The 25,480-nt window shown below is 43.6% G+C and overlaps 1 protein-coding gene across 1 annotated transcript in view; it reads left to right on the forward strand.

Moving 5' to 3' along the window:
* Positions 1–19,885: 19,885 nt before the first annotated feature.
* Positions 19,886–25,480, forward strand: part of ZNF674 (zinc finger protein 674) — a 34,470-nt gene continuing 28,875 nt past the window's right edge. Inside the window, exons 1-3 of the mRNA XM_060002980.1 lie at positions 19,886–19,966; positions 21,481–21,607; positions 21,925–22,038. Coding sequence (XP_059858963.1) covers positions 19,952–19,966; positions 21,481–21,607; positions 21,925–22,038 — 256 coding nt within the window. The 5' untranslated portion in view covers positions 19,886–19,951. The remainder of the gene's footprint in view (positions 19,967–21,480; positions 21,608–21,924; positions 22,039–25,480) is intronic.

Below are 25,480 nucleotides of genomic sequence, written 5' to 3' on the forward strand. Positions count from 1 at the left end.
CAGTCTTGGAATGTTGTGCTTTTAAAGAATTTTTCCATTTCTTCCAGGTTTCCATTTTATTGGCATATAGTTGCTTGTAGTAATCGCTCATGATCCTTTGTATTTCTGCAGTGTCAGTTGTTACTTCTCCTTTTTCATATCTAATTCTATTGATTTGAGTCTTCTCCCTTTTTTTCTTGATGAGTCTGGCTAATGTTTTCTCAATTTTGTTTATCTTCTCAAAGAACCAGCTTTTAGTTTTATTGATCTTTGCTATTGTTTTCTTCATTTCTTTTTCATTTATTTCTGATCTGATCTTTATGATTTCTTTCCTTCTGCTAACGTAGGGGTTTTTTTTTTGTTCTTATTTCTCTAATTGTTTTAGGTGTAAGGTTAGGTTGTTTATTTGAGATATTTCTTGTTTCTTGAGGTAGGATTGTATTGCTATAAACTTCCCTGTTAGAACTGCTTTTGCTGCATCCCATAGATTTTGGGTCATCAAGTTTTCATTGTCATTTGTTTCTAGATATTTTGTGATGTCCGCTTTGATTTCTTCAGTGATCTCTTGGTTATTGAGTAGTGTATTGTTTAGCCTCCATGTTTTTGTATTTTTTACAGAATTTTTCCTGTAATTGATATCTAATCTCATAATGTTGTGGTTGGAGAAGGTACTTGACATGATTTCAATTTTCTTAAATTTACCAAGGCTTGGTTTGTGACCCAAGATATGATCTATCCTGGAGAGTGTTCCATGAGCACTTGACATGAAAGTGTATTCTGTTGTTTTTGGATGGAATGTCCTATAAATATCAATTAAGTCCATGTTGTTTAATGTATCATTTAAAGCTTCTCTTGCCATATTTATTTTCATCTTGGATGATCTGTCCATTGCTGAAAATGGGGTGTTAAAGGCCTCTACTATGATTGTGTTACTGTTGATTTCCCTTTTTATGGCCGTTAGCATTTACTTTATGTATCAAGGTGCTTGTATATTGGGTGCATAAATATTTACAATTGTTATATCTTCTTGGATTGATCCCTTGATCATTATGTAGTGTCCTTCTTTGTCTCTTGTACTAGTCTTTATTTTAAGATGTATTTTGTCTGATATGAGAATTGCTACTCCAGCTTTCTTTTGATTTCCATTTGCATGAAATATCTTTTTCCATCCCCTCACTTTCAGTCTGTATGTGTCCCTAGGTCTGAGGTCGGTCTCTTGTAGACAGCATATATACGGGTCTTGTTTTTGTATCCATTCAGCCAGTCTGTTTCTTTTGGTTGGAATATTTAATCCATTTACATTTAAGGTAATTATCAATATGTATGTTCCTATTACCATTTTCTTAATTGTTGTGGGTTTGTTATTGTAGGTGTTTTCCTTCTCTCGTGTTTCCTGCCTAGAGAAGTTCCTTTAGCATTTGTTGTAAAGCTGGTTTGGTGGTGCTGAATTCTCTTAGCTTTGGTTGTCTGTAAAGGTTTTAATTTCTCCATCGAATCTGAATGAGATCCTTGCTGGGTAGAGTAATCTTGGTTGTAGGTTTTTCCCTTTCATCATTTTAAATATGTCCTGTCACTCCCTTCTGGCTTGCAGAGTTTCTGCTGTAAGATCAGCTGTTAACATTATGGGGATTCCCTTGTATGTTATTTGTTGCTTTTCTCTTGCTGCTTTTAATGTTTTTTCTTTGTATTTAATTTTTGATAGTTTGATTAATATGTGTCTTGGTGTGTTTCTCCTTGGATTTATCCTGTATGGGACTCTCTGTGCTTCCTGGACTTGAGTGACTATTTCCTTTCCCATATTAGGGAAGTTTTCAACTATAATCTCTTCAAATATTTTTTCAGTGCCTTTCTTTTTCTCTTCTTCTTCTGGGACCCCTATAATTCGAATGTTGGTGTGTTTAATGTTGTCCCAGAGGTCTCTGAGACTGTCCTCAATTCTTTTTATTGTTTTTTCTTTATTCTGCTCTGCAGTAGTTATTTCCACTCTTTTATCTTCCAGGTCACTTATCCATTTCTCTGCCTCAGTTATTCCCCTCTTGATTCCTTCTAGAGAATTTTTAATTTCATTTATTGCATTGTTCATTGTTGCTTGTTTCATCTTTAGTTCTTCTAGGTCCTTGTTAAATGTTTCTTGCATTTTGTCTATTCTATTTCCAAGATTTTGGATCATCTTTACTATCATTATTTTGAATTCTTTTTCAGGTAGACTGCCTATTTCCTCTTCATTTGTTTGGTCTGGTGGGTTTTTATCTTGCTCCTTCATCTGCTGTGTTTTTCTGTTCTCATTTTGCTTATCTTACTGTGTTTGGGGTCTCCTTTTCACAGGCTGCAGGTTCGTAGTTCCCGTTGTTTTGTGTCTGCCCCCAGTGGGTGAGGTTGGTTTAGTGGCTTGTGTAAGCTTCCTGATGGAGGGGACAGGTGCCGGTGTTCTGGTGATTGGGACCGGATCTTGTCTTTCTGGTGAGCAGGACCTTCTCTGGTGGTGTGTTTTGGGGTGTCTGTGACCTTATTATGATTTTAGGCAGCCTCTCTGCTAATGGTGGTGTCATGTTCCTGTATTGCTAGTTGTTTGGTATGGGGCGTCCAGCACTGGAACTTGCTGGCCATTGGGTGGACCTGGGTCTTAGTGTTGAGACGGAGATCTCTGGGAGAGCTCTTGCTGATTGATATTACATGGGGCTGGGAGGTCTCTGTTTGTCGCATGTTCTGGACTCGGCTCTCCCACCTTGGATGCTCAGGCCTGACACCTGGCTGGAGCACCAAGACCCCATTAGCCACACAGCTCAAAAGAAAAATAAACTAAAATTAAATTTATAAAAATGTTTAATTAATAAAATAAAAATAATAATAAAATAAAAATAAAGAAATAAAATAAAAAAGGAAGAGAGCAACCAAACAAATCCATCATTGATAACAAGCACTAAAAACTAAACTAAGAGAAACATAAAAATCAGAAACAAATCAGTCACAGATAACAAACCCCAAATCTACAGTTGCTCCCAAACTCCACTGCCTCAGTTTTGGGAACATTTGTTGTCTAATCAGGTATTCCACAGATGCCGGGTTCATCAACTTGATTTTGGGGATTTCATCCACTGCTCCTGAGGCTTCATGGAGAACTTGCTCTTTCTCTTTTTTGTTTGCACGCCTCCTGGGGTTCAGCTTTGGTTTTGGCCCTGCCTCTCTGTGTAGGTGCCCTCAGGTGTCTGTTCCCTGCCCAGACAGGACGGGGTTAAAGCAGTGGCTGATTAGGGCTCTGTTGCTCTCTCAGGCCAGGGAGAGGAAGGGGTATGGTAGTCATAATTTGAATGCAGGGCAAGCGTGCAGCAGCAGAGGCTAGCATGACATTGCAACAGCCCGAGGCGTGCCATGGGTTCTCCCTCATAAGGGAGACACCTTATGAGGAGTCAGTGGCCGAGTCAGGGTGACTTAGTTCTTACTGGCTTGAGCTAGAACTGAAGCCAGGAGTTCATGACACTAGAGCCTCCCAGGCTTACCTGTCATTCTTGCAAATGGACTTCCTGAGTGGAAATTTTTTTTTGGCCGCCCTGGCTTGTGGGATCTTAGTTCCCTGACCAGGGATTGAACCCACACCCTCGGCAGTGAAAGCACAGAGACCTAACCATTGGATCACCAGGGAATTCCCCTGAGTAGAATTTTTTGTTTTGTTTTGTTTTTGTCGAGCGGAACACTGTGTACTGGTTGCCAGTCCTAGGTGAGGATTCCAAACACTTCTGCCCATTGCATCTTGATATTGGAGTCACCAAGGAAAATACAATGCAGTCAAGTACTGAATGCAACAGTACTTTACTTACATAGAGAAGAGACAGCAAGATCAGCTTCAGTAGTGTGTGTTGGTCCCCCGTGGCCACTGGGTCTCTCTCCACAGCTGACTCAGGGCAGTTTGCCTTTGCACACCTCTCTTGTACCTTAGTAAAAGGCCCTGTCCCCTCCCCTCATTGGACAGATACAGCAGTGGGGTTGGCCAGGTGCCATATGACACACATGCTTAAGTGGTACAAAGGAGCATACATTGAGCTGGCAACAGGGAAAGATATTCACTCAAGCAGAGGTTGTGTGGGCTCTTTATCTCTTGGTCAGGAAGTGTTCCAAGCCCAAGGCCCATTCTTATATGGCCAAATGGGGGTCAAAAGACTGCCTGATAATATTGCCTGTCCCCCAAACTTTTGTTTTTGATAGGGCCTGGGAAGGCAGAAGAAAGGTTTACTATGAAGAGAAACCAGGACTAGAAAATGTCAGCAAACATCACAGGCATGTGAAGAGGCTGGCAAGGGCCATCAACACTGAATTCAAGAGGATCTCAGATACACTGAAATAATGACATTAATAGCTAACACTTATAATGGTGTTTGCTGTATATCAGACACTGTTCTAAATACTTTATGGATATTAACTCCATTTAGTTTCCACAATAGCCCTAAGAAGTAGGTACACTTATTATTGTCATAATAATATAGATGAGAAAACTGAGGCACAGAGAGTTTAAGTAACCTGCCTAAGACCATGCTGCTAGTAAGTGGCCGAGCCAGGCTTCAAACTCAGGCAGTTTGGCTCCACAGAACATGCTTTCAATCACTGTTCCATGGTGACTCTTGGGAAGACAAGGGACTCACTGCAGTCTGACCAAGACAGGACCAGGTCACCAAGATGGAAGAATGGCCCTGGGTCTGAGAAATACAGAGATTGTGATGCCAAGGAGAAGAAGATGAATACAACCATAGGCTATATGCCTGTGAGGCTGATAGTTGGACTAGGCATTGTCAGTGTCATGACTAAGCATTGTTAATATGTTCACATTTCCTTATAAATGCTTTATTTACTGATTATATAAATGTGATGGGGAGAAAACAGGGTGTAGGTCACTTAGCCCTTTTTTATACAGTCGAAAGTGTTTATTACTTCTTATGTATTGGTTTTGAAAAAAATTCATTTTGAGTAAAGCATTTGATTAGTATTCCCTTTTCAAGAGTCTAGCTGCTATGTAAATCTAGTGATAGGTACAGTGTGTTGATGTAAGAGCTTTGGAATAGGGCAAGAGATACGCAGTCACTTTAAGGTTAGACCGCAAAGATGTTGGAAGCTCCTGGAAAGGAAATATAGGACTTGAGTGCTCTAACCCAGGCAACTGAATCAATTATCAATAAAGTATATACCAATACCTCTCATGAGCAAGGGATGCAAAAATCCCCAACATAATACTAACAAATTGAATCCAGCAATATATAAAAAAAAATAATTACCATGACTGTATGGGTTTATTCCAGGTATGCAAGGAAGGTTTGACATTTGAAAATCAATGTAATGTGTCATATTAACAATTTAAACAAAAAGATGACCTGATAAGATCAATTGAAGAAAAACAATTTGAAAAATATTTGACACCCATTCACAATAAAAATCCTTAGCAAACTAGGAATTCATCCTTTTGACCAGGGTTTGACTTGTGTTAGACGAAGTAGGCATTTGACAATGGCATAATAGGGACTGATGAGAACAAAACCAAACCAAACAAAATCTGCCTTAGGAAAATTTTCCTCCTCCAGATTCTTTTGACAGGCTTTTCTTCTTGTCTGCCTATCTGGGCTCACAGCAGAACTCCGATGGAGGATACGAAGTCACCCATTTTCACTCATAGGAGGCCACTGTAAGGGAAAGATCTCATCAATCACTGAAAATCTAAAGAACCAATCACTTGTTCTTCAGTCTTTAATTATCCTTGCCTTCCCTTTCTATCATTCCTTGGCTCTCATTCGGGCTCCAGTTTCATTACTTCCAACCATCATTTACTCCCTCCATTTCAGAAGAATCACATGGCCTTGATAGGAAATGTAATAAACTGTAGTGTATGCAGTAGTGTGCCTCTCAGATGTCTCCCCCTTTAGGACTAAGTTATTCATTCTCTCAGCTGCTTAGAGATCCGGCAGCCAATAACTCTCAGCTGAGTCTCTCTCAGGACTTGCCCTTGGCTCAAGAAAGTCATCTAATGGAAAGTCATGCCCCATCTCCACATCCAACAACTGTTTCAATGCCTGGCACCTTTGCTTCAATTAGGGATAACACTGAAGGGCCTTTCCAACTCCATGAAGACTTATTACAATTCACCAATCAACATAGGGTTCCAAATGTTAACAACTCTACCAAATCATGTCTGTGCTGAATAATCCCCTTTTCTTCTACAGTTTCACTCACCAACCTTCTCTACCCTGCTTTGTGTGTCTTAGGAGCCTCTCCTCTGCATCCACCAGGCTCCCTAGCCTTCTGGCTTCTAGCTGAGAAAATGGGAATCACAAAGCAAGTCTTTTTAAAAAATATTTTATCTAGGGTCTTAGTTGCGGCAGGCGGGCTCCTTAGTTGTGGCTTGTGGGCTCCTTAGTTGCAGTATGTGGGCTCCTTAGTAGTGGCATGTGAACTCTTAGTTGCGGCATGCATGTGGGGTCTAGTTCCCTGACCAGGGATTGAACCTGAGCCCTCTGCACTGGGAGCGTGGAGTCTTATCCACTGCACCACCAGGGAAGTCCCACAAAGCAAGTATTAACAGAGTAGGAACATGGGAGATGATCCATTTGAGAGAAATTTTTTAGAGATGATGAGTTTTGCTACTTTTCTCTATTTTCAGCTAAAGAGCTCTTTGAGCAGTGATGACCCTGAATTAGACTTTGCCATCCCTCTCTACTAAGGCTGCAACAAGATTTCTGCAATGAGAAGACTATTAAGGCACTGTTTGACTGTAGTATTTAAAACCAGATTAATTTTAAAGGTTACATATTTAAGATATTTTACCTCTCGGATGCACAATTTTAAGACATGGTATAAAACTCTCATTTATTTATCTATTAATTCAACAAATATTTATTCATCATCTATGATGTTTCCAGCAGTATACTAGGCACTAAGATACAGATTACACAAAAATCCTTGTCCTCATGGGAGCTTCTATTCTATGTAAATTGTGAGGAATAACATTGCACCCAGGCTTGAAAAAGACAACCTTGCCAGAGGGTTAAGGTTTTTTGGGGGGGTAATTTTTAATTGAAATTTAATTCACATAACACAAAATTCACCATTACAATGTTCAATTCAGTGGTTTATAGTATATTCACAATGTTGTGCACCCACCACCACTCACTAATTCCCAGAACAGTTCCATCACCCCCAAAAGAAACTCCATACCCATTTGTTACAGGTTGAATTGTGTTTGTTCCCCAAATTTCATGTTGAAGCCCTACTTCAGAAAGTGTCCTTATTTGGAAATAGGGTAATTGCAGATGGAATTAGTTAATATGAAATCATACTGGAGTAGGGTGGGTCCCTAATCCAATGTGACTGATGTCCTTATAAAAAGGGGAAATTTGGACACAAAAACAGACACACACACACAGGGAGAACACCATGTGAAGATTAGTATTATGCTGCCACAAGCCAAGGAACTACCAGAAGCTGGGAGAAAGGCCTGGGGCAGACACTTCTCTAGTGCCTCCAGGGGGAACATGGGCACTGCTAACACCTTGATCTCAGACCTTTAGTTTCCAGAATTATGAGACAATGAATTTCTGTTGTTTAAGCCACCCAGTTGTGGTACTTTGTTATGGCAGCCCTAGTAAATTAATAAACCATTAATAGCCACTCTCCACTTCCCCCTCCCCTCAGCCACTGGAAACTAATCTACTTTTGTTTCTAGGTATTTGTCTATTCTGGATATTTCATATCAATGGAATCATAGAATAGGTGGCTTTTTGTGTCTGGCTTCTTTCTTTTTTTAACTGAGGTATAGTTGATGTACAATAGTATATGTTTCAGGTATACAACATAGTGATTCGAGTTTTAAAGGTTATATTTCATGTATAGTTATTATAAAATGTTGGCTATATTTCCTGTGATGTACCATACATCCTTGTAGCTTATTGATTTTATACATAGTAGCTTGTACCTCTTAATCCTCTACCCTTATCTTGCCCCTACCCCATTCCCTTTCCCCACTGGTATTTTGTTGTCTATATCTGTTTCTGTTTTGTTATAGTCATTAATTTTTTAGAATCCACATATAAGTGATTTCATATAGTATTTATCTTTCTCTGATTTATTGCACTTAGCATAATACCCTCCAAGTCCATCCATGTTGTTGCAAATGGCAAAATTTCATTCTTTTTCATGGCTGAGTAGTATTTTGACTTCTTTAACTTATAATGGTTCATACACATTGCACATTGTATCAGTACTTCATTCCTTTTTATGGTTAAGTAATATTTCATTGTATAGATACACATTTTTTTATCCATTTATCAGTTGATTGACATTTGGTTTGTTTCCACTTTTTAGTTATTAGGAATGATGTTGCTCTGAACATTTATGTACAACAAGTTTTTTTGGTGAACATGTTTTTCAATTTCCTTGGGTATACACCTAGGAGTGAAATTGCTGGGCCATATGGTAACTGTTTAATCTTTTGAGGGACTGCCAAACTGTCTTCCCAAGTGGCTGTATCTTTTTATTCAATACATTCCCACCAGAAAAGTAGGAGAGTTCCAGTTTCTTCTCATTAATTTTAATACAATGATTGCATGTTACTCTGGTTAAAAATATGACGAGTTTGTTTGGCTTTTAATAGGTTTGAGGTGTGAATTAGATTCCCAAGCATTATGTGCAGTAGGAAATGTAAGATTTTTTTTTACATCTTTATTGGAGTATAATTGCTTTACAATGGTGTGTTAGTTTCTGCTTTATAACAAAGTGAATCAGTTATACATATACATATGTTCCCATATGTCTTCCCTCTTGCGTCTCCCTCCCTCCCACCCTCCCTATCCCACCCCTCTAGGTGGTCACAAAGCACCGAGCTGATCTCCCTGTGTTATGCGGCTGCTTCCCACTAGCTATCTATTTTACGTTTGGTAGTGTATGGAAATGTAAGATTATAGTTTAGAAAAAATTCAGAGTCAGAGATGCAAATATGAGATTGAGCACACCTCCCCCTCATAAATATGAACTTCCTTTATTCCTTTGAAGACTATATCCACATGGTATACCATCCAAAAGAAAAACCAGTTCAAAATAGTTACAACTTTTTCTTATTCTGTGACTAGCTTCTTCATATTCTTTGTCCATTTTTCTATTCTCTCTTACAACAGTTTGTGGGGATATTTTTATTAGGAATAGTAGCTCTGTTGTAAGTGTTGCAAATATTTTCCCCAATGTACATCTTTTTTTTAAATTTATTATTTATTTATTTATTTATTATTTTTGGGTGCATTGGGTGTTCGTTGCTGCACCTGGGGTTTCTCTAGTTGTGGCAAGCGGGGGCTTCTCATTGTGGTGGCTTCTCTTGTTGCAGAGCACAGGCTTTAGGCGTGTGGGCTTCAGTAGTTGTGGCTCACTGGCTTTAGAGCGCAGGCTCAGTAGTTGCGCCACACGGGCTTAGTTGCCCTGCGGCATGTAGGATCTTCCCAGGCCAGGGCCGTGTCCCCTGCATTGGTAGGCAGATTCTTAACCACTGCGCCATGAGGGAAGTCCCCCCAATGTACATCTTACCTTTTGATTTTGTTTTTATTTTAAAGATGTTTTAATGAGGTCTAGGATTTACTTTATGGCTTCTGAGTTGTTCTTATTTATCCTCCATCACAATGTTATATGATATTTTCCTATATTTCATTATGACATTTTATTATTTTGTCATATTTAATTTTAATCCATATGGAGTTTGTCATTGTATACGATATGATTTAGAGGTCCAGAATTTTTTTCCCTTACAAAAAGATTTACATCATATCAGCACTATCAGTTTCCACAAACTTGGAACAACACATTTGTCATGTTATTTTCCATATATGCATGGCTATGCATTGGACCTCTGCCTTCCACTGACTTTTTCATCAACCATCATAACCTAGTTTAAGTAGATTTATAACTTTATATACAGTAAGGCAAATTCCCCTCTCAATTTCTTAGTTTTTTCACACTATTGTTAGCTAAACTTCATTTAGTATTTCGTATACTTGACACTGATTCTGGATTTTTTATTCTGTTTCAGTGATTTCTTTAATTCTGCTCTATGCCACGTGTTTTATTTACTGTAGTTTATAATGGAATATAATATCTTATATGTCTTCCCTTATTATAACTATCCTCAAAATACCCTTGGCTGTTTTCATATATGTTTTTTCCTGCCAATTAAAATGAAGAATTGTACCAAAGGCCCCTGATCCTATTTAGAATATTGATTCAAATTGCCTGAAATTCATGGATTAGGTTTATGGACAACTGGGGTTTTACAGTATTGAGTCTTCATTCATGAATACAGTTTATTTATTCTCTTTTATATAGATGACATACAATCTTCTTAGGTTTATTTATAGTTGAATTCTTGCTTTTTGATGTGCATTATTCTTCCTAGTATATATATTTTACTAGTTATCATTGACATGTACATGATGGCTAATCTTGATTCTACAGAGTCCCTAGTTGGCATCTAGCTAGGATATCTGTGCATATTAACAATGATACAATTTTCATTTCAGAAAAAAGTGACAATGCAAAGGTTAATTTGAGATGCAGAGGGGAAATGGGAGGCATTTCAGGTAAAAGTTATCTATGCTAAAGAAAAAACTGGGGAAAAAAGAGGCAAATGTAACAAACCTGGTAAAGGTTTCCATTTGAAGCCAGTGGTTCAAGAGCATTTTCACAAAAGGAATTAGAGAAACTCAGTATTATATATATGATAAAAAATTCCCATATAAATTTACTCCCAATTAAACAATATTATATATGTGATATATATGATATATATCAGTATTATATATTAACACTGTATTAATTTATACCCAAATAAATTTACTCCCAATAAAACAAAGTTGCTTATGCTAAAGAAAAACCCTTGAAATATAATGAGCGTGAAGAGAATTCTACTCTTGGGAATTCCCTGGCAGTCCAATGGTTAGGGCTCTGCATTTCCACAGCTATGGGCCTGGCTTCCATCTCCAGTCAGGGAACTAAGATCTCACATGCCCACATGGTGTGGCCAAAAATAAATAAATGAATAATTTTAAAAAAGAACCCAGCATGTTTTAAAAAAAGAGAGAATTCTACTCTTGTGCTCAAGGACAAAGATTTATTTTGAGTAAAATCCTATAAGCTTGAGAAATGGCAAAGACTTTTAGTTAATGCTCAGCGTAAACATCAGAGAAAACATGGTGTAGAGAAAACGTACGATTCAAAGCAATTTGCAGATGCATTTAGTTCTGGATCACAACTTATTCAGCATTATAAACTTTCTACTGAATAGAAAACTTATTAAAGTAAGGAACATGGAAAGACCTTAGCCAATACTCACTTCTTACTCAACATTAGAGAATTCATATCAGAGAGAAATCCTGCAAATGTGTTGAATTAGCCAATCCTCATATCTTACTCAACATCGTAGCATTCATACTGAAGTGAAACTCTAAATGACATGAATGAGGGAAGGCCTACAGATATGACCTCTGTGTTGCTGAGATATGAGAATTCTTGCAGGAGAGAATCCTACAAATGTATTAAATCTGGGAAATCCTTTAGATGTGGCTGCACTGTTGCCATTACCAAGCATGAGAGAATTCATACTTCAGAAACCCTGTGAATATAGTGAACGTGGATGGGAGGGATGTGTTCTTAGAAAACGCATATAAAATAAAATATGAATCTCCTCTATACTCTTTTAAGCATACCTCATACTTTATTCACCAACAGATAATTTAATAAAATCTAAATAATTGTAATTCATAGGTTGTCCTTTTTTTTCTTAAAGAATCAAGCATTTTTAAGGGAACTCCCCCATCTTATTATTATTATTTTAAAAAATTATTTTAATTTTGGCTGCGTTGGGCTGTTGTTGTTGCACACAGGCTTTCTCTAGTTGCAGTGAGTGGGGGCTACTCTTCGTTGCGGTGCACAGGCTTCTCATTGCGGTGACTTCTCCTGTTGTGGAGCACGGGCTCTAGGCGTGCAGGCTTCAGTAGTTGTGGCCCACGGACTCAGTAGTTGTGACTCGCAGGCTCTAGAGCACAGGCTTAGTTGCTCCGCGGCATGTGGGATCTTCCCGTACCAGGGCTCGAACTCATGTCCCCTGCATTGGCAGGGGGATTCTTAACCACTGCACTACCAGGGAAGCCCTATAGGTTTTTCTTGGTTTAGCATGTGAAATTCACACTGGAGATGGACATTAAGAATTAGTTTTGTGCTACTACATTACAGATCAACAGGAAACTCGTACAAAAATAACTGAAGCAAGCAGAAGTATAAAAATACATTTGGCTACAGGCAATAATTTTAATATATTAACCAGTGGTAAGACATCTGGCAAAAACCACTGTTAAATTCAGATGAGATAGTGACATCAACATAGGACATGACGAGTACAGCAAAATGACTGAAGAGAGGGGCACAAGAGGAAAGGGCCTTCACTTCTGAAAACAGCAGCTCTACTCATTCTACATACTCTCCTGCCTGTTTCCCACAGTACATATTATTACACACTGGCTTATTACAACATCTTTCAATAACAGAAAGAGACCTTGAAAGTAGAATCGTCATCAGCTAGCTGAAGTCTTCCTCCTTTGGGGTTTATTGTGGTACACACACTTCTCAACTAACAGACACAGTCATCCAAAGACTAATGCTCTAAACTCTGTGCCACCTGACAGTCATGTGATTGGCTTCATGCCAACATATTGAAGCCATCAACCAGTTCCCTGGGGTGGATTCCCATTTTGTCTATTCCAGCCCCATTCACTCTGCACACTCCCCTGCCTGTGGGAAATCTGCAGAGGCAGTGGCACACACAGCGATGCAGTGCAGCAGGAGATGGACACTTGCAACTGGCCTTCCCTTTCCTACAGGAACTCACGCAGTTCAAAGAGCAGAACGTCATCAAGACATTGCTTGATGGACCTGTCACCTCAGTCACTGCAGGGAAGAATTCCAGGAAGAGGCAGGTACCAGGGACCCTCAGCAGAACCCTGCACCACAGCAAGACAGCAAGCTCCCTCAGCTGCCGCCCACTGCAAGTGCTCAGGACCTCTGCTCCTCGGAGGCGGGAAAATCACAGCAGTGCCCTCCGGCTGCTGCTCCTCAGGTCTGCAACCTCCGCACAAACACCAAGCAAGTGTACTGCTGGGGGCGGAGTCACACTGTGTTCATGAGGTCCACCCACTGGGATGGTTGAAACAAACCAACCTCAGAATCTACAGGAACAGTATGTTCGGGTTCCCCAGGACCACCCTCAGGCTTAAAGATTCCCTAGAAGGACTCGGAACTCAGAAAAGCTGTTAGTTCTTTTCAGAGTCTGTGAGTCCAGCTGAGCTGTTATATACAGAATTATTATTATTTTTAAAAGAAATTTATTTATTTGGCTGCACCAGGTCTCAGTTGCGGCATGCGGGCTCTTTAGTTGTGGCATGCGGGCTCTTTAGTTGTGGCATGCGGGCTCTTTAGTTGTGGCATGCGGGCTCTAGTTCCCTGACCAGGGATCGAACCCAGGCCCCCTGCATTCGGAGCATGGAGTCTTAACCACTGGACCACCAGGGAAGTCCCATACACATAGTTAGGATTTATGACAGTGAAAGTAAAATCAGCAAAGGCAAAAGGTGCAGGGGTGAAGTCCAGTGGAAACCAGTGGTGAGATCCAGTTGTCCTCTCCCAAAGGAGTCACATGGACAATGCTTAATTCTCCCAGAAATGATGTGTGACAACACATGCAAAGTGTTGCCAGTCAGGGAAGCTCACCCATGCCTAGGGGTCCAGAGATTTGACTGGAGGTCAGTCGTGCAGGCATGCAGCTTCCACGTCACTCACTTTAGCTACTCGGTCTACAGCCCCCAGATGTCAAACTAATACAGCACAGCCGAGGGCCTCAGACATACAAAACAGACCCTCACCATACGTCACACCATTAGCATGAAGCACCTGGTCAGATGGAACAGAGGTGCCTGGATTACAGAAATACCCTACTAGGCAGAACACGCCAGGCTCTTTGTGGTGCTCTCCCAGGAGTGGGGCAAGGACCAGTCTTCCCGAGACAGGCTTTTCCTGGAACGTAAGGGCTTGAGTAACCTGGGCCTGCTGGGGTTACACTTTACAATGAATTTTAACTTAGAGGCCTAATTGCCATTTAAAAACATGTTTTCAGGGAATTCCTGGCGGTCCAGTGGTTAGGACTCTGTGCTCTCACCGCCAAGGGCCCGGGTTCACTCCTGGGCCATGGGCAAAAAAAAAAAACAAAAAAACAAAAAGACGTTTTCAGTGGTGACCCTGGGCAAGGTTGGTGGCGAAGGGGAGGGAAGCACACAGTGCAGGAAGGAGCAGCATTGGCACCAGCACGCCCCCTAGTGTTGGGGAGAGGACAGCAGAAACTGCCACGGTAACCAAGCAGGACCCTAGAGGCCTTCCCGGGACAGACCCCTCCCATGTCCTCCACCTGCTTCTCATCTGTAGAAAAACTCTAGCCTCCTTGGTCTTCCCCAAGTTTCAAAGAATAATTTAATCAGAGAAGTGAGAAAATGCAGAAACAAAGGAAAACAGTCAAGCAAGACAAAATAATAGTTTAGCCATTAAACAAAGTCAAGGACCTTTAGTTCCTCCCCAAGGGCTATAGATAATATCCGGAGCCATACCCTGTGAGCTGTTTTGCAGATACTGAAATCCCCATCAGGTGGAAGACCTTAACTGCATGCTGACCACAAGCACTTAGACCCCAGACTGGTTGGAAGCAGAAGGTTGATGAGGTTGACTCCCCGATTACCTCACCAGCAACCAATCAGAAGAATGGCCATCAGCTGATCACACATCCCACAACCTCCTGCCTCACTCTGTCTTTAAAAACCCTTCCCTGAAAGCCATCAAGGAGTTCAGGCCTTTTGAGCACTAGTTGCCTGGACTCCTTGCTTGGTGCCCTGCAGTACACGCTGTACTTTCCTTCACCACGACCTGCTGTCAGTACATAAGTTTTATGGGGTGTGGGTGAGTGGACCCAAGCTTGCTTTGGTAATACCACCACTTACCAGGTGCCTGCCTTAGGACACATTCAGGGCTGGGGGCGCTAGAGATGTTCCTTTAAACAATCCTGACAGCCCGTTGGGATGTGCGGTCTTTAGCTATGATGTACAAGAGGCCCAAAGGGCCGGTAGGTGGTGGAGGCAAGCCTTCACTTCTACGGATCGGTAGATCCCAACAGCTGGGCAGAGTGTGGGCTGGAAGAACACCTTGGCATGTTTCTTGGTTCCTGGATGCCCAAGTCACACTAGGACATGCTGGCACGGCATGAGCAACAACTGCACGCCCTTCGCCAGCCCCTTCTCTTTCTGAGAAAGCACTCATTCCTGCAGAGTCAGGATATGGGGAGCGTCTGACCAGGGCCAATGACCAGGTCTTTCTGAAGCTGGGGGTTTCTCTACTGTCCTCAGGACACTGTCATACTAATTCTATTAACTTTCTCCTGCCTCCTGACAGTGGTGTCAGAAAAACTTATCAGGTCACCTCTCTTCTGGAAATAAATAGGTTAGCATCCCTAAACCTGGCCAACATTTAAAAAGGTACAAAGAATCACAGTGGGGGGCAAGTCCCCAGTCACGTGCCTGACAGAAAACACACTCTTCTCCCGGGACTTCTACACAAGACTGGGACAGAGTCACTTCCCAGGAGAACTCCAGGTTGTAGATCTGGGCAATGATTCATCCAACCAACCTGGGAATATCACACATGCCACCACCTCCTCAGAGGCGAAAGGGAAAGACAGGGAGAAAGCAGTATGTTCAGATGGAAGAGTAAATAAATGTATGTTGGCTTCCATGACTGCTTTCGTCACTTGCTTCTCTCAACAGTGCCTGGCACCTGTTGGCTGTAGCACAGAAGGAATTGGGTGTACTGAGCCCAGATCCTGCCTTGACCAGCCCAAGGAGTTCTGCTTGGTGACCAGGCAGGTACCACAAGCACACGGCACACCCTTGGTCTCTTTCCCCAGACCCCGACAGGGAACAGAAAACTTTCCTCAAGGGCACTACAGGACTTTTAGCAGGCCACGTTGCCACTGGCTGACATCGTCAGAGAAACAGCTCTCCCTCCACTTTATGCTGTGCTTTCCAACCGGCAAAGCCCAGATTCTCCAAGGATCCCCAAGGTCCCAGAAATCGGAGTTCCTCGATTTATTTCAGGAGAATCAGGCATCATGGTTTCCTCATTTGTGCATGCTGCCTGCCCTGCAGCACAACTCCCAGCCCCTCCTGCATGCTGCTTCCCCGACTGAGCTTGAACCCTACTCCCCGACCCCTGGCCTGAGACCAGGGCCTGGCTCCGACGGTTCCACCCCGCGCCCAAGATGGCCGCGCCCATGTGCCGCAGTGGAGGCAGCAGGCACGACTACCGGTTTTTTATTCTGAGGATCTAAAGAAAGAGGAGAGCGTGGCTTTGGAAGATGGAGGGGCGGGAACTCCCCAGGGAGCACAGCAACAAGGAGGCCCGGCCGCGCGGGAGAACGGACTGGGAGAGCGGGCCTCGGCCTCGGAGGCGGCGGACTCGGATCGCCACGACAGTCCGCGCGGAGCCCGCTCGCCTCCCCAGCCTCTCATACGACTCGTCGCGGAAAATGCTCGCACGCTCTCGTCGCTCCATCTAACCTCAGAGGGAACCACGTCAGAATCCTTTGTCCCCGAAAGGCGCCGTGTTGCCCATTGGCTGTGTTGCCTCCCCCCGCCCCCAAAGCCCGCTCCTGCGCCTGCACAGCGCTCGGGCTCCCGGGGCGACGGCGAGCGGAAGTGCCCTGCTGACCCCGAGGGCGGTGCCAGTTGACGCTTCCGGTTGTTTCCTGCCCTGAGACCTCGGGTTCCTGGCGGTGGAGTAAGGGGAGGCGGAGTTGGGGATGGGCTGGATGGGGAGGTCGGAGGAGCCTTGGGCAATGAGGTCGCGCCCCTGGGGGGTTGAGTGACAGGGCCGCGGTGGTGAGGGGAGGGGGGGGGCTACGGGGGTCAGCGAGTGGTTGGTTCATTTCTTGATTCATTCAGCGACCATTTCCTCAGTGCCTAGTAAATGCCGGGCACCCCTGTGTTTCACAGTAGTCTGTTCACAATAGCCCTGTGAGTATGTACTACGATGCTCTTTGTTTTACAGAGAGAAAGCAAGAACAGAAAGGCTGGGAAACCTAACCAAAGTCACACAGTAAAGTGGAGGGATCCTTTTTCTTTTTTCGTTTTTTCGGCATAACGCTTATGCCTTTCCGACAAACGCACCCTAAATTTATCACTTTGCTGGCTCACTGTCTGTATCTCCCCTGCTAAGAGTATGGCTCCGCAAGATGGCGGAACTCTGAAGTTTTGTTCACGTAGAACAGTAGAACCCGTAGAACAGGCACACAGTAGGCCCTGACCTCTTATGAAACGAATAAAAGCGGCAGAGCAGGCAGTCAGTTTCGTTCCAGAGCCCAGACCTTTTCGGGCGGTAATTGAGCTCTTACTGAATGTCAATTCTTAAAACTACAGTGAGGCACTGTGCCTTCTGATGGCAAGGAAAACTTTGGGGTTTTCCTCAACTTCGCTCCATCATGGAGGTTGCTAATTGCATCGCCTGTGTGGTCATTGCCTTTCCAGGGTCAGGGTTCATAAGTGAGCCCACGGCTCAGCAGCTTCAGACACCAGCTGATCTGCCATGGGCTTCCTTAGTTAGACTACAGAAGACCCAGTCTGAGGCCTCAGAAGGAGGTGAGCTCCTCGGGTCAGAGGCAGAGACATAGTCCTGAAGTGATGGTCCCAGCAAAGGTACCTTTTTTGAATCCTTGGGTCCTGCCTCCTTAGAAATAAAATAGCTCCTCTGAGGGGAGTTGGAAGAGGAGCGCCAGCCCAGACCCCAGGGGCAGAGGGGGAAGGCTCACAGGACAGACCCAGATGCTCTGGTTAGAGGGAGGGGGCTCACAAGATAGCAGGTCCTAGAAGAACTGGACCTGCAGTGCCCTCTGTCCCTTCCTTCAGCTGAGAGAGAGCAAGGCTGACTCGGTGACTCAACTTCTAGCCACCATCAAGAGCTGTGTGATGGTGGTCAGTTGAACCCCTATTGGAGGAGAGGGATGAAAGTTACAGACGGATGGAGGGACGCTGCCCTGCGGTAGTGCCTGCAAAGGCAGGATCAGGCTGGAAAGATTGACCACCTGCCTCACGGGACTTTCTCCACTCCTGACACATTTGTGCACACATCATTATATTTCCCTCTTGTGCCATGGGCTATTTTTGTTTTGTTTGTTTGTTTTTTTGCGGTACGCGGGCCTCTCACTGTTGTGGCCTCTCCCGTTGCGGAGCACAGGCTCCGGACGCGCAGGCTCAGCGGCCATGGCTCACGGGCGCAGCCGCTCCGCGGCATATGGGATCTTCCCGGACCGGGGCACGAACCCGTGTCCTCTGCCTCGGCAGGCGGACTCTCAACCACTGCGCCACCAGGGAAGCCCCCTGTTTGTTTGTTTTTTGTTTTTGACCGCCCCGCGCGGCATGCGGGATCTTAGTTCCCCAACCAGGGATGGAACCCGCGCCCCCTGCGGTGGAAGCACAGAGTCTTACCCACTGTTCGGCCAGGGAAGTCCCCTGGGCTATTTTTGGATTTGAGTCAGTCCCGTAGTATACACAACCCACTTACCTGTAGCAGAAATGTTGAATCTCCTCTACCCTGACTAGATGACCAAAGAGGTGTCTTTGGTTTCTGTGTGTCTGTGACCTTTCAGCGTGGTCTCTAGGTAGGCCATCACCTAGCTCTGCTGCCTCTCATTTTGATGCTAGTAACTGGGTCTGGGAAGTGACTCATTAAGCTGCATCTTGCTGAGCCCTGTTGTCCTGATCCTAAGGCAGGGATTGCTACAGTAGCAATGGTTAACAAAAGCTCCTTGCTGAAACTGTGTTTTGAACACCGCCAAATAAGGGAGAGCATGGCGATCAAATGGACATAATGGGAAATAAGGAAGTATTGGGGCGGGAACAGGGTGGCGGTGGCCCACTGTAGGTCCGAAGGAGCCTGGCGCAAGGTCAGTGGTTTCCAGCTCCATGTGGAAGTGACCAATGCCTGGCCCTTAACCTCCCTCTACCCCCCGCCTCTCCTCCCTCCTCGCCCCTCCCTTCTGCCCTGCGCTCAGCTCTGGTTTGTCTCCTTCCTCCAAACCACAGCAAGCTGTCCCTGTCCTCCAGACTTTGCTCAGGGTCTATCACCTCCAGGGCTCAGTGTGATAAGAGGTGATTTGTAATAATTTCTCCTTTCTATTTTACTAGTAAATGATATTGTGAAAAATGAAAAAATGCAAGTAAATAAAAGAGGAAAGGTGGAATTACCACTGGAATGTAAGCACTCTCAACGTTTTCATAAATGCTCTTCTGGACTGCTCTTCCTCAATAAATACATATTGCTTAACAAAGGGGATCGCACTACACTTGCTTTCTGGTAACCTACTTTTAAATATGTTAAGAAATGAGAACAGGATTGCATTGCATTTTTAAAGCCCATGCGGTATTTCCCATGTTGTGTGTCTAATTTTTGATCTGAGTCCCCTTTGCTGGAGGTTTAGTTGCTTCCAAATTGTTGAATGGTGGAAACACCTACAGTTAACATCCTTGTAGCCTGTGCTTATTTATGATTGCCTTTTTACGATAAATTTCCAGGCATAGAATTCCTGAGAGAAAGGAGATGTCAGGTTGTTAATGGCTTCCGAGGAGATGTCTTTAAACACAAGTCATAAATGTGTCCAGGAAGAGAAAATAAATTCACGTGGAAAACCCACAGGATCTTAGCCGTGTCCCAGGGGAACAGGCTGGAGCTACCAGGCCACGTGTCCAGATCATCCCCTGTGTGCGGCAAGAGTGATTGTTATTAAGCTGGTGATGGTGGTCTCATGGCTGTATGCACTGATCTCGACCCTCCTAATTCTGCCTTCCTAGATCTCCATCCTTTGTCAGGGCAGAGCCAGATGGCCGTGTCCCAGGTGAGTTCCTAATTTACCCCCTACTTTGTTTCCAGTGAATTTGAGGCAGCAATTAGGAAATTATATTGCAGCCTTGAAAAATCTATTAGTCCTCTTAGCTCTGGCTGTTTTCTGTTCAACCTGTCATCCACCTCAGATTCTCCAATCCTTCCCCTCCCCAGCAAAAAAAAAAGAGAAAAAAAAAAAGGAACAAGATAGAAAGGAAAAGACTTTTAAAATCTACTTCTTACTCTTGGGACTGCTCTTCTTTTTTTTCTTTTCCTTCTCAGAGAAGATTGTTTAAATACATAGACTCATCTTGCTTTTTCTATTTCTTCACTTTCAGTTCACTTTTTGCTTTTTCATTATGTTTGAAATAATGAAAGTAAATCCATGTCTCATGTTCCAATATGCATAAAAACAGTATCCAAAAGATCCCTACTTCTTCTCTCCCCAGTACCACATCTTCCTCGCAGATGCCCACTGTTAACAATTTGGTGATAAGGTGCTGTAGATGCATTTACGTCAATTTAACTAAAAATAGACATATGTGTAACATGTGTTTTTGCACAAGTGCCATCACACTCCCATACCCATCTTGCTTTTCCCACCTGATTATATTCTGGGTTTTGTCCCTCATCAGTACATAAAGATTATTTCAGTTCCTATTTCGTGGTATAGAAGTATCATTTAACTATTTCTCTACAAATGGACACTTAGATTTTTAATTTTCTTTTCTATTATATACAGTGCCTCATGAACAACTTTCTATGTATCTCTTGGCCCATTAGTACAGGTATTTATGGAGAATACACCTGGAAGTAGGATTTTTGAATCAAAGGTGTTCACACTTTAAATTTGCTCTTCCAAATCCTGGACTAATTGCTGCTTTCACAAAATTTTAAAGAGCAGATAATTTCTGTGTTCAACTTTTCCAGGCTGTTAAAAGATGAAAAGGGATCCAGTACATGTTATGATGCCAGTTAACTTAAATTCAAGGAAGGTACTACAAGAAAGCAAAAAGTGAAAGACCACTTTCACTTAAGAATATGGATGCCAAAATTCTAAAAGCATGTTCTGAATAGAGCATTAATAAATTGAATTGAGTCTTTTAAAAAGTACTCTGTGCATATGGCAAAAAATTCAAACAAAACTTTGTTCATCAAAAGGTGAAAAATAATTTTCCCTCTCACCCTGTCTTTGTGTCTCCATTTTTTCATGCATTCTTCCGAAAATCATGTGTGCCTATTTATCTATCTTGATATGAATCCCTTTTTATTTTTATGTTCTTCTTTTCGCATATTACAGCACATTCTAGTCCTTTTCATGATCATTCCATTTCACTGCTCAACCCCAGGTTTTCTCACCTCTGCCCTCTTGACCTTTGGGCAAGATAATGCTGTGTTGTGGAGGGCTGCCATGTGCATTGGAGGATATTTAGCAACATCGATGGCCTCTACCCTCTAGATGCCAGTGCCCCCCCCCACTGCCCACCTTGTTTTGACAGTGGGCTAAGGAGGAGTGTGCTGTTGCAGGAAATGTTGACCTTCAGGGATGTGTTTGTGGACTTCACCCTGGAGGAGTGGCAGCAGCTGGACGCCACTCAGAAGAACCTCTGCAAGGATGTCATGCTGGAGAACTACAGCCACCTTGTCTCCGTGGGTGAGGGACCCTTCACAGGGTGACTGGAACGCACCCCCCGGGGCTCCCTCTCTGTCAGCTGCTGCAGCTCAGGGGCGTCTGGGCCCTGAATGAATCGGGCCTCAGGCTCAGGGTCAAGAATCCATAATGGCGTTTGCACCCTGCACGGGATGTCTGTGCTCTCACCTTCTCTGTGGATGGTCTGCACTGAGGGCCCACTAGCTGGGCTCACGGGGCAGTCACCGAGGCAAGACCATCTCTGCCCTGCAAGGATGGGCCTCGGTTCCGGAATGCCTCATGTGTCAATTAGAAAGTCCTCTGTCATTTCCCCTTAACAGGATTCCTCGTGGCCCAACCAGGTAGGACCTTCAGGTTGGGACAAGGAGAAGAGGAGGCCAGGATGGCAGCTGGAGAAAGCCCAACACGGAGGTGTCCAGGTGAGCCCGTGCCGGGCCAGTTGGGCCAGGGCAAGGGGACCTGGTGGGTCAGGGAGAGCTTGGCCTCGGGGGCACGCCCAGGAGTTCTTCTCAGAAACCCCAGACTTGGGGACACAATTCGGGTCTGATGGAACGAGCTGCTGTGATAGCCACACGATGCCCCACCTGCTGCCCCTCTGCAGCCCCTTGTCCTTGGGGTTTAGACAGAGGCAGCCACTGCTGCTCTGTAGATCCCGTCTCCACCGTCCAGCATCTGGGTGGCTAGGGAGACGTGCCCAGCCTTGTCTCCTTCCTCCTCCCTCTCCTTTCTGGAAGCTGTTGGGACTTTCCCCATCTCTTGGGCATTTGTGTGTTCATCAGAAGACAAGCAGATGGAGGGGTGATGTTTCCTCTTTACTTGGCATACTGTGGGCCCTCGAAGTCTGAAACGCAGAGTCTTTAACCTCAGGGAAATTATCCTACCTGGTTTACTGGTGTTGGGATGGACAAAAAAGCTTTGCTAGTGACCTTCAGCTCCACCAGGCCAAGTACCACCATGCCCTTGTCTGCCCTCACTTTGTGGTTAAACTGTCCAGTTCACACAGGTTTCTGTTTTCTTATTTCTCTGAGGCTCTTCCAAATCTGACTTGATTCCGCCTGTTGTTAGATTCCTCCTCTTGTCAATACTTCCCTCCCACTCAATTATTTTGTCTTTTGTGTTATCTCTATTTATTAAAAAATAAATAAACTTGAGAGCATATTACTCCCACGATGGCATGCTTCAGTGAGCAGTGTCTCAGTTCTGGACAGAGCTGCTTCTTTCCTTGTCTGTTGTTTCTTTGTTTTTTTTCTCAGGGCCCCTTATCCAGAAAGTCTTCAGACATTGGTCTTCCTCCTTTTCTCTCCCACTCACAGTGGCCACTCAGTGGCCCCTCCCGAAGAAGTCTGTCTGGAGCGCTGTAACTATTCACTGTGGTTCGTGGACCAGCAGCCTGGGCATGGCCCGGCCTCAGAGTAGAAGTGAAGACTCTTGGGAGCCACCTCAGATTGACTGAATCTGAATCTGCTTTTCAACAGCTGTTTAGAGTTTAGTTTCACAGCTGCAGCTATAGTCAGACGCGGGCCCAGCTGATCCCAGGTGACTCCCCAGCTGTCTTTCCCAGAGCCCACTCCTGCCTGGCAGATGCACCCTCTCGCTCAGAGCCTCCACAGTTTTGCTGGCGTGTGCACCCACCTCCCTGTACCTTCTCCCAGGGACTTTTTGGGCTACAATTCCCTCTTTATTGCTCCGTCAATCCCATATCTGCTGCCCTGTAGAGATTCATCAGGGTTTCTTGTCTGGTAATGGCATGCCTTAACATGCTTCCAGTGTTTACAGGAAGGAGGAAGCAAACTCAGAGGCACCTTCCACCCTTTGAGTCACATTTCACTTATATTACAAGCTGTATTATATTAGAAGTGTCACATGCGCATGTTCAGTCTAAGTCTGCAGAACATTATGGAGTACAAAGTAATCTCGGCGGTGCATTCCCAGTCACACCTCCAAGCACAGCTTGTTTTCAAGGTTTTTGTTTTTAATTCCTCTCATGTGCATCTCCGTAGGTCCAGCGTATACCTACACACCTGCATTTCTGGAGCTCTCAGTTTTCTCTCCCCTCTATGAAAAAATAAGGATTTACCTCAATTACACGGCCTTCTGCTCCCGTTCTTCTCAATGTTTATTAAATTTTTATTTTTTGTTGTTTTGTTAGCTACATTTGTAACTTTAAATAACATAGCTAAACTTCTAGGTTTGCATTCCATTTGGTAACTTTTTTAAAACCTAGCCAAGTGCCTGTGGCTTTTTTCTCTGCCTGGAACACAAACCCCTAGAGGCGAGAGCCTGCATCTTATTCTCATTCATCCAGGCGGGGGGCTGGTAGAAGCACTGGATAAATATTGCTTTCATTGTTTTGGACCGGAGCAGAGGAAGGAGGTTTGTTATTCTTCTACAGCCCAGTGGTGAAGAGCTTGGGCTTTGGAGCTCACAGCCTGGATTCAGATTCTGGCTTCTTCACTCACAAGCTGTCGCTTTGCACGCATGGCTTAGCCTTTCTCTGCCTGTTTGTAGAATGGGGCTAATGCTAGAATTTACAGGATTGTCGGAATTTAATGAGTTGATGAATGTAAAGCACCAAAAAGGGTGCTTGGAATAAGGGAAGTTCTCAGTATATATTATCACGCTTTTTATTATTGTTATTAGCCATACGGAATATTTTTTTAAACGTAGTGGTCGTCAACTGGAGGTGTATCACATAGTGACCTGTGGAACCCTTGGGATACTCATGAGTAGGCCCCACCCTCTAGAAATTGTTTCAGAAATCTGGGGTAGGCCTAGTTATGCACGTTGTGAATAACACCCCAGATAGTTGTGAAGCCCATGTCTAGTTCAGATTCATTGCTTTAAATGTCCGCTGCAAAGGGTTCAAAGGACTGGGAGACTTAGCAAGGCCATCACCTAGGAGCACAGGTCAGGTGGGATGGAAAACAGGAGCGCAACAGCTTGGTTCTCTTCCCCCATTCCTCCATTCTTTAAGCTACTTCAGGGCCTGTATTCTCCTCTGGCCCCTGGATGAAATCTCTGACAGGTCTCATAAATTCTCTGGTCATTCTGAGATAATAAAAATCTTCTATCAAGATCCAAGTATCAAGAGTAGCCTCACTGTCGTATTTATTATTTTAAGTTTGTTGAGCTTTTCACAGAAAGAACTTTTACCTTTGTTAATTTTCTCTATTGTGTGTTTTCCATTTTCCTTTTACTTTTATTTCTACTTCTACTTCTTTGAGCTTACTTTGCTGTTCTTTATCAGCTCCTTTTTCCCCCAACATTTTATTATGAAAATTTTCAGACAAAACAAGCAAAAGAATTATGGTTTGAACATCCATATAATACCACCTAGATTCTACAATGAATGTTTTGCCATATTTTCTTTATCTCCTATTTGTGTACTAATTCCTCTGTTGTTCCATCAGTCTCCCTTATTTTTTGTGTGGGATGCATTTCAAAGTAAGTTGTGGAGATCAGTACACTTCACACCTAAATATTCCCACAGGCATATCATTAACTAGAATTAAATATTTGTTAGTATTTTTTCTATCCTTAATACTTAACATGTAGTTTAATAAAAGGAAATGCATAAATAGCACAATATGATAGTGGGTTGTATATGGTAATTTTTTTTTTTTTGTGGTACGCAGGCCTCTCACTGCTGTGGCCTCTCCCATTGCGGAGCACAGGCTCCGGACGCGCAGGCTCAGCGTCCCTGGCTCACGGGCCTAGCCACTCCGCGGCATGTGGGATCTTCCCGGACTGGGGCACGAACCCATGTCCCCTGCATCGGCAGGTGGACTCTCAACCACTGCGCCACCAGGGAAGCCCCTATATGGTAATGTTTTAACGTAATTTCCATATGCATTTTCCATGTATTGTCATGATATA

The sequence above is a fragment of the Delphinus delphis genome, chromosome X, assembly GCF_949987515.2.
Source record: "Delphinus delphis chromosome X, mDelDel1.2, whole genome shotgun sequence".
NCBI lineage: Eukaryota > Metazoa > Chordata > Mammalia > Artiodactyla > Delphinidae > Delphinus > Delphinus delphis.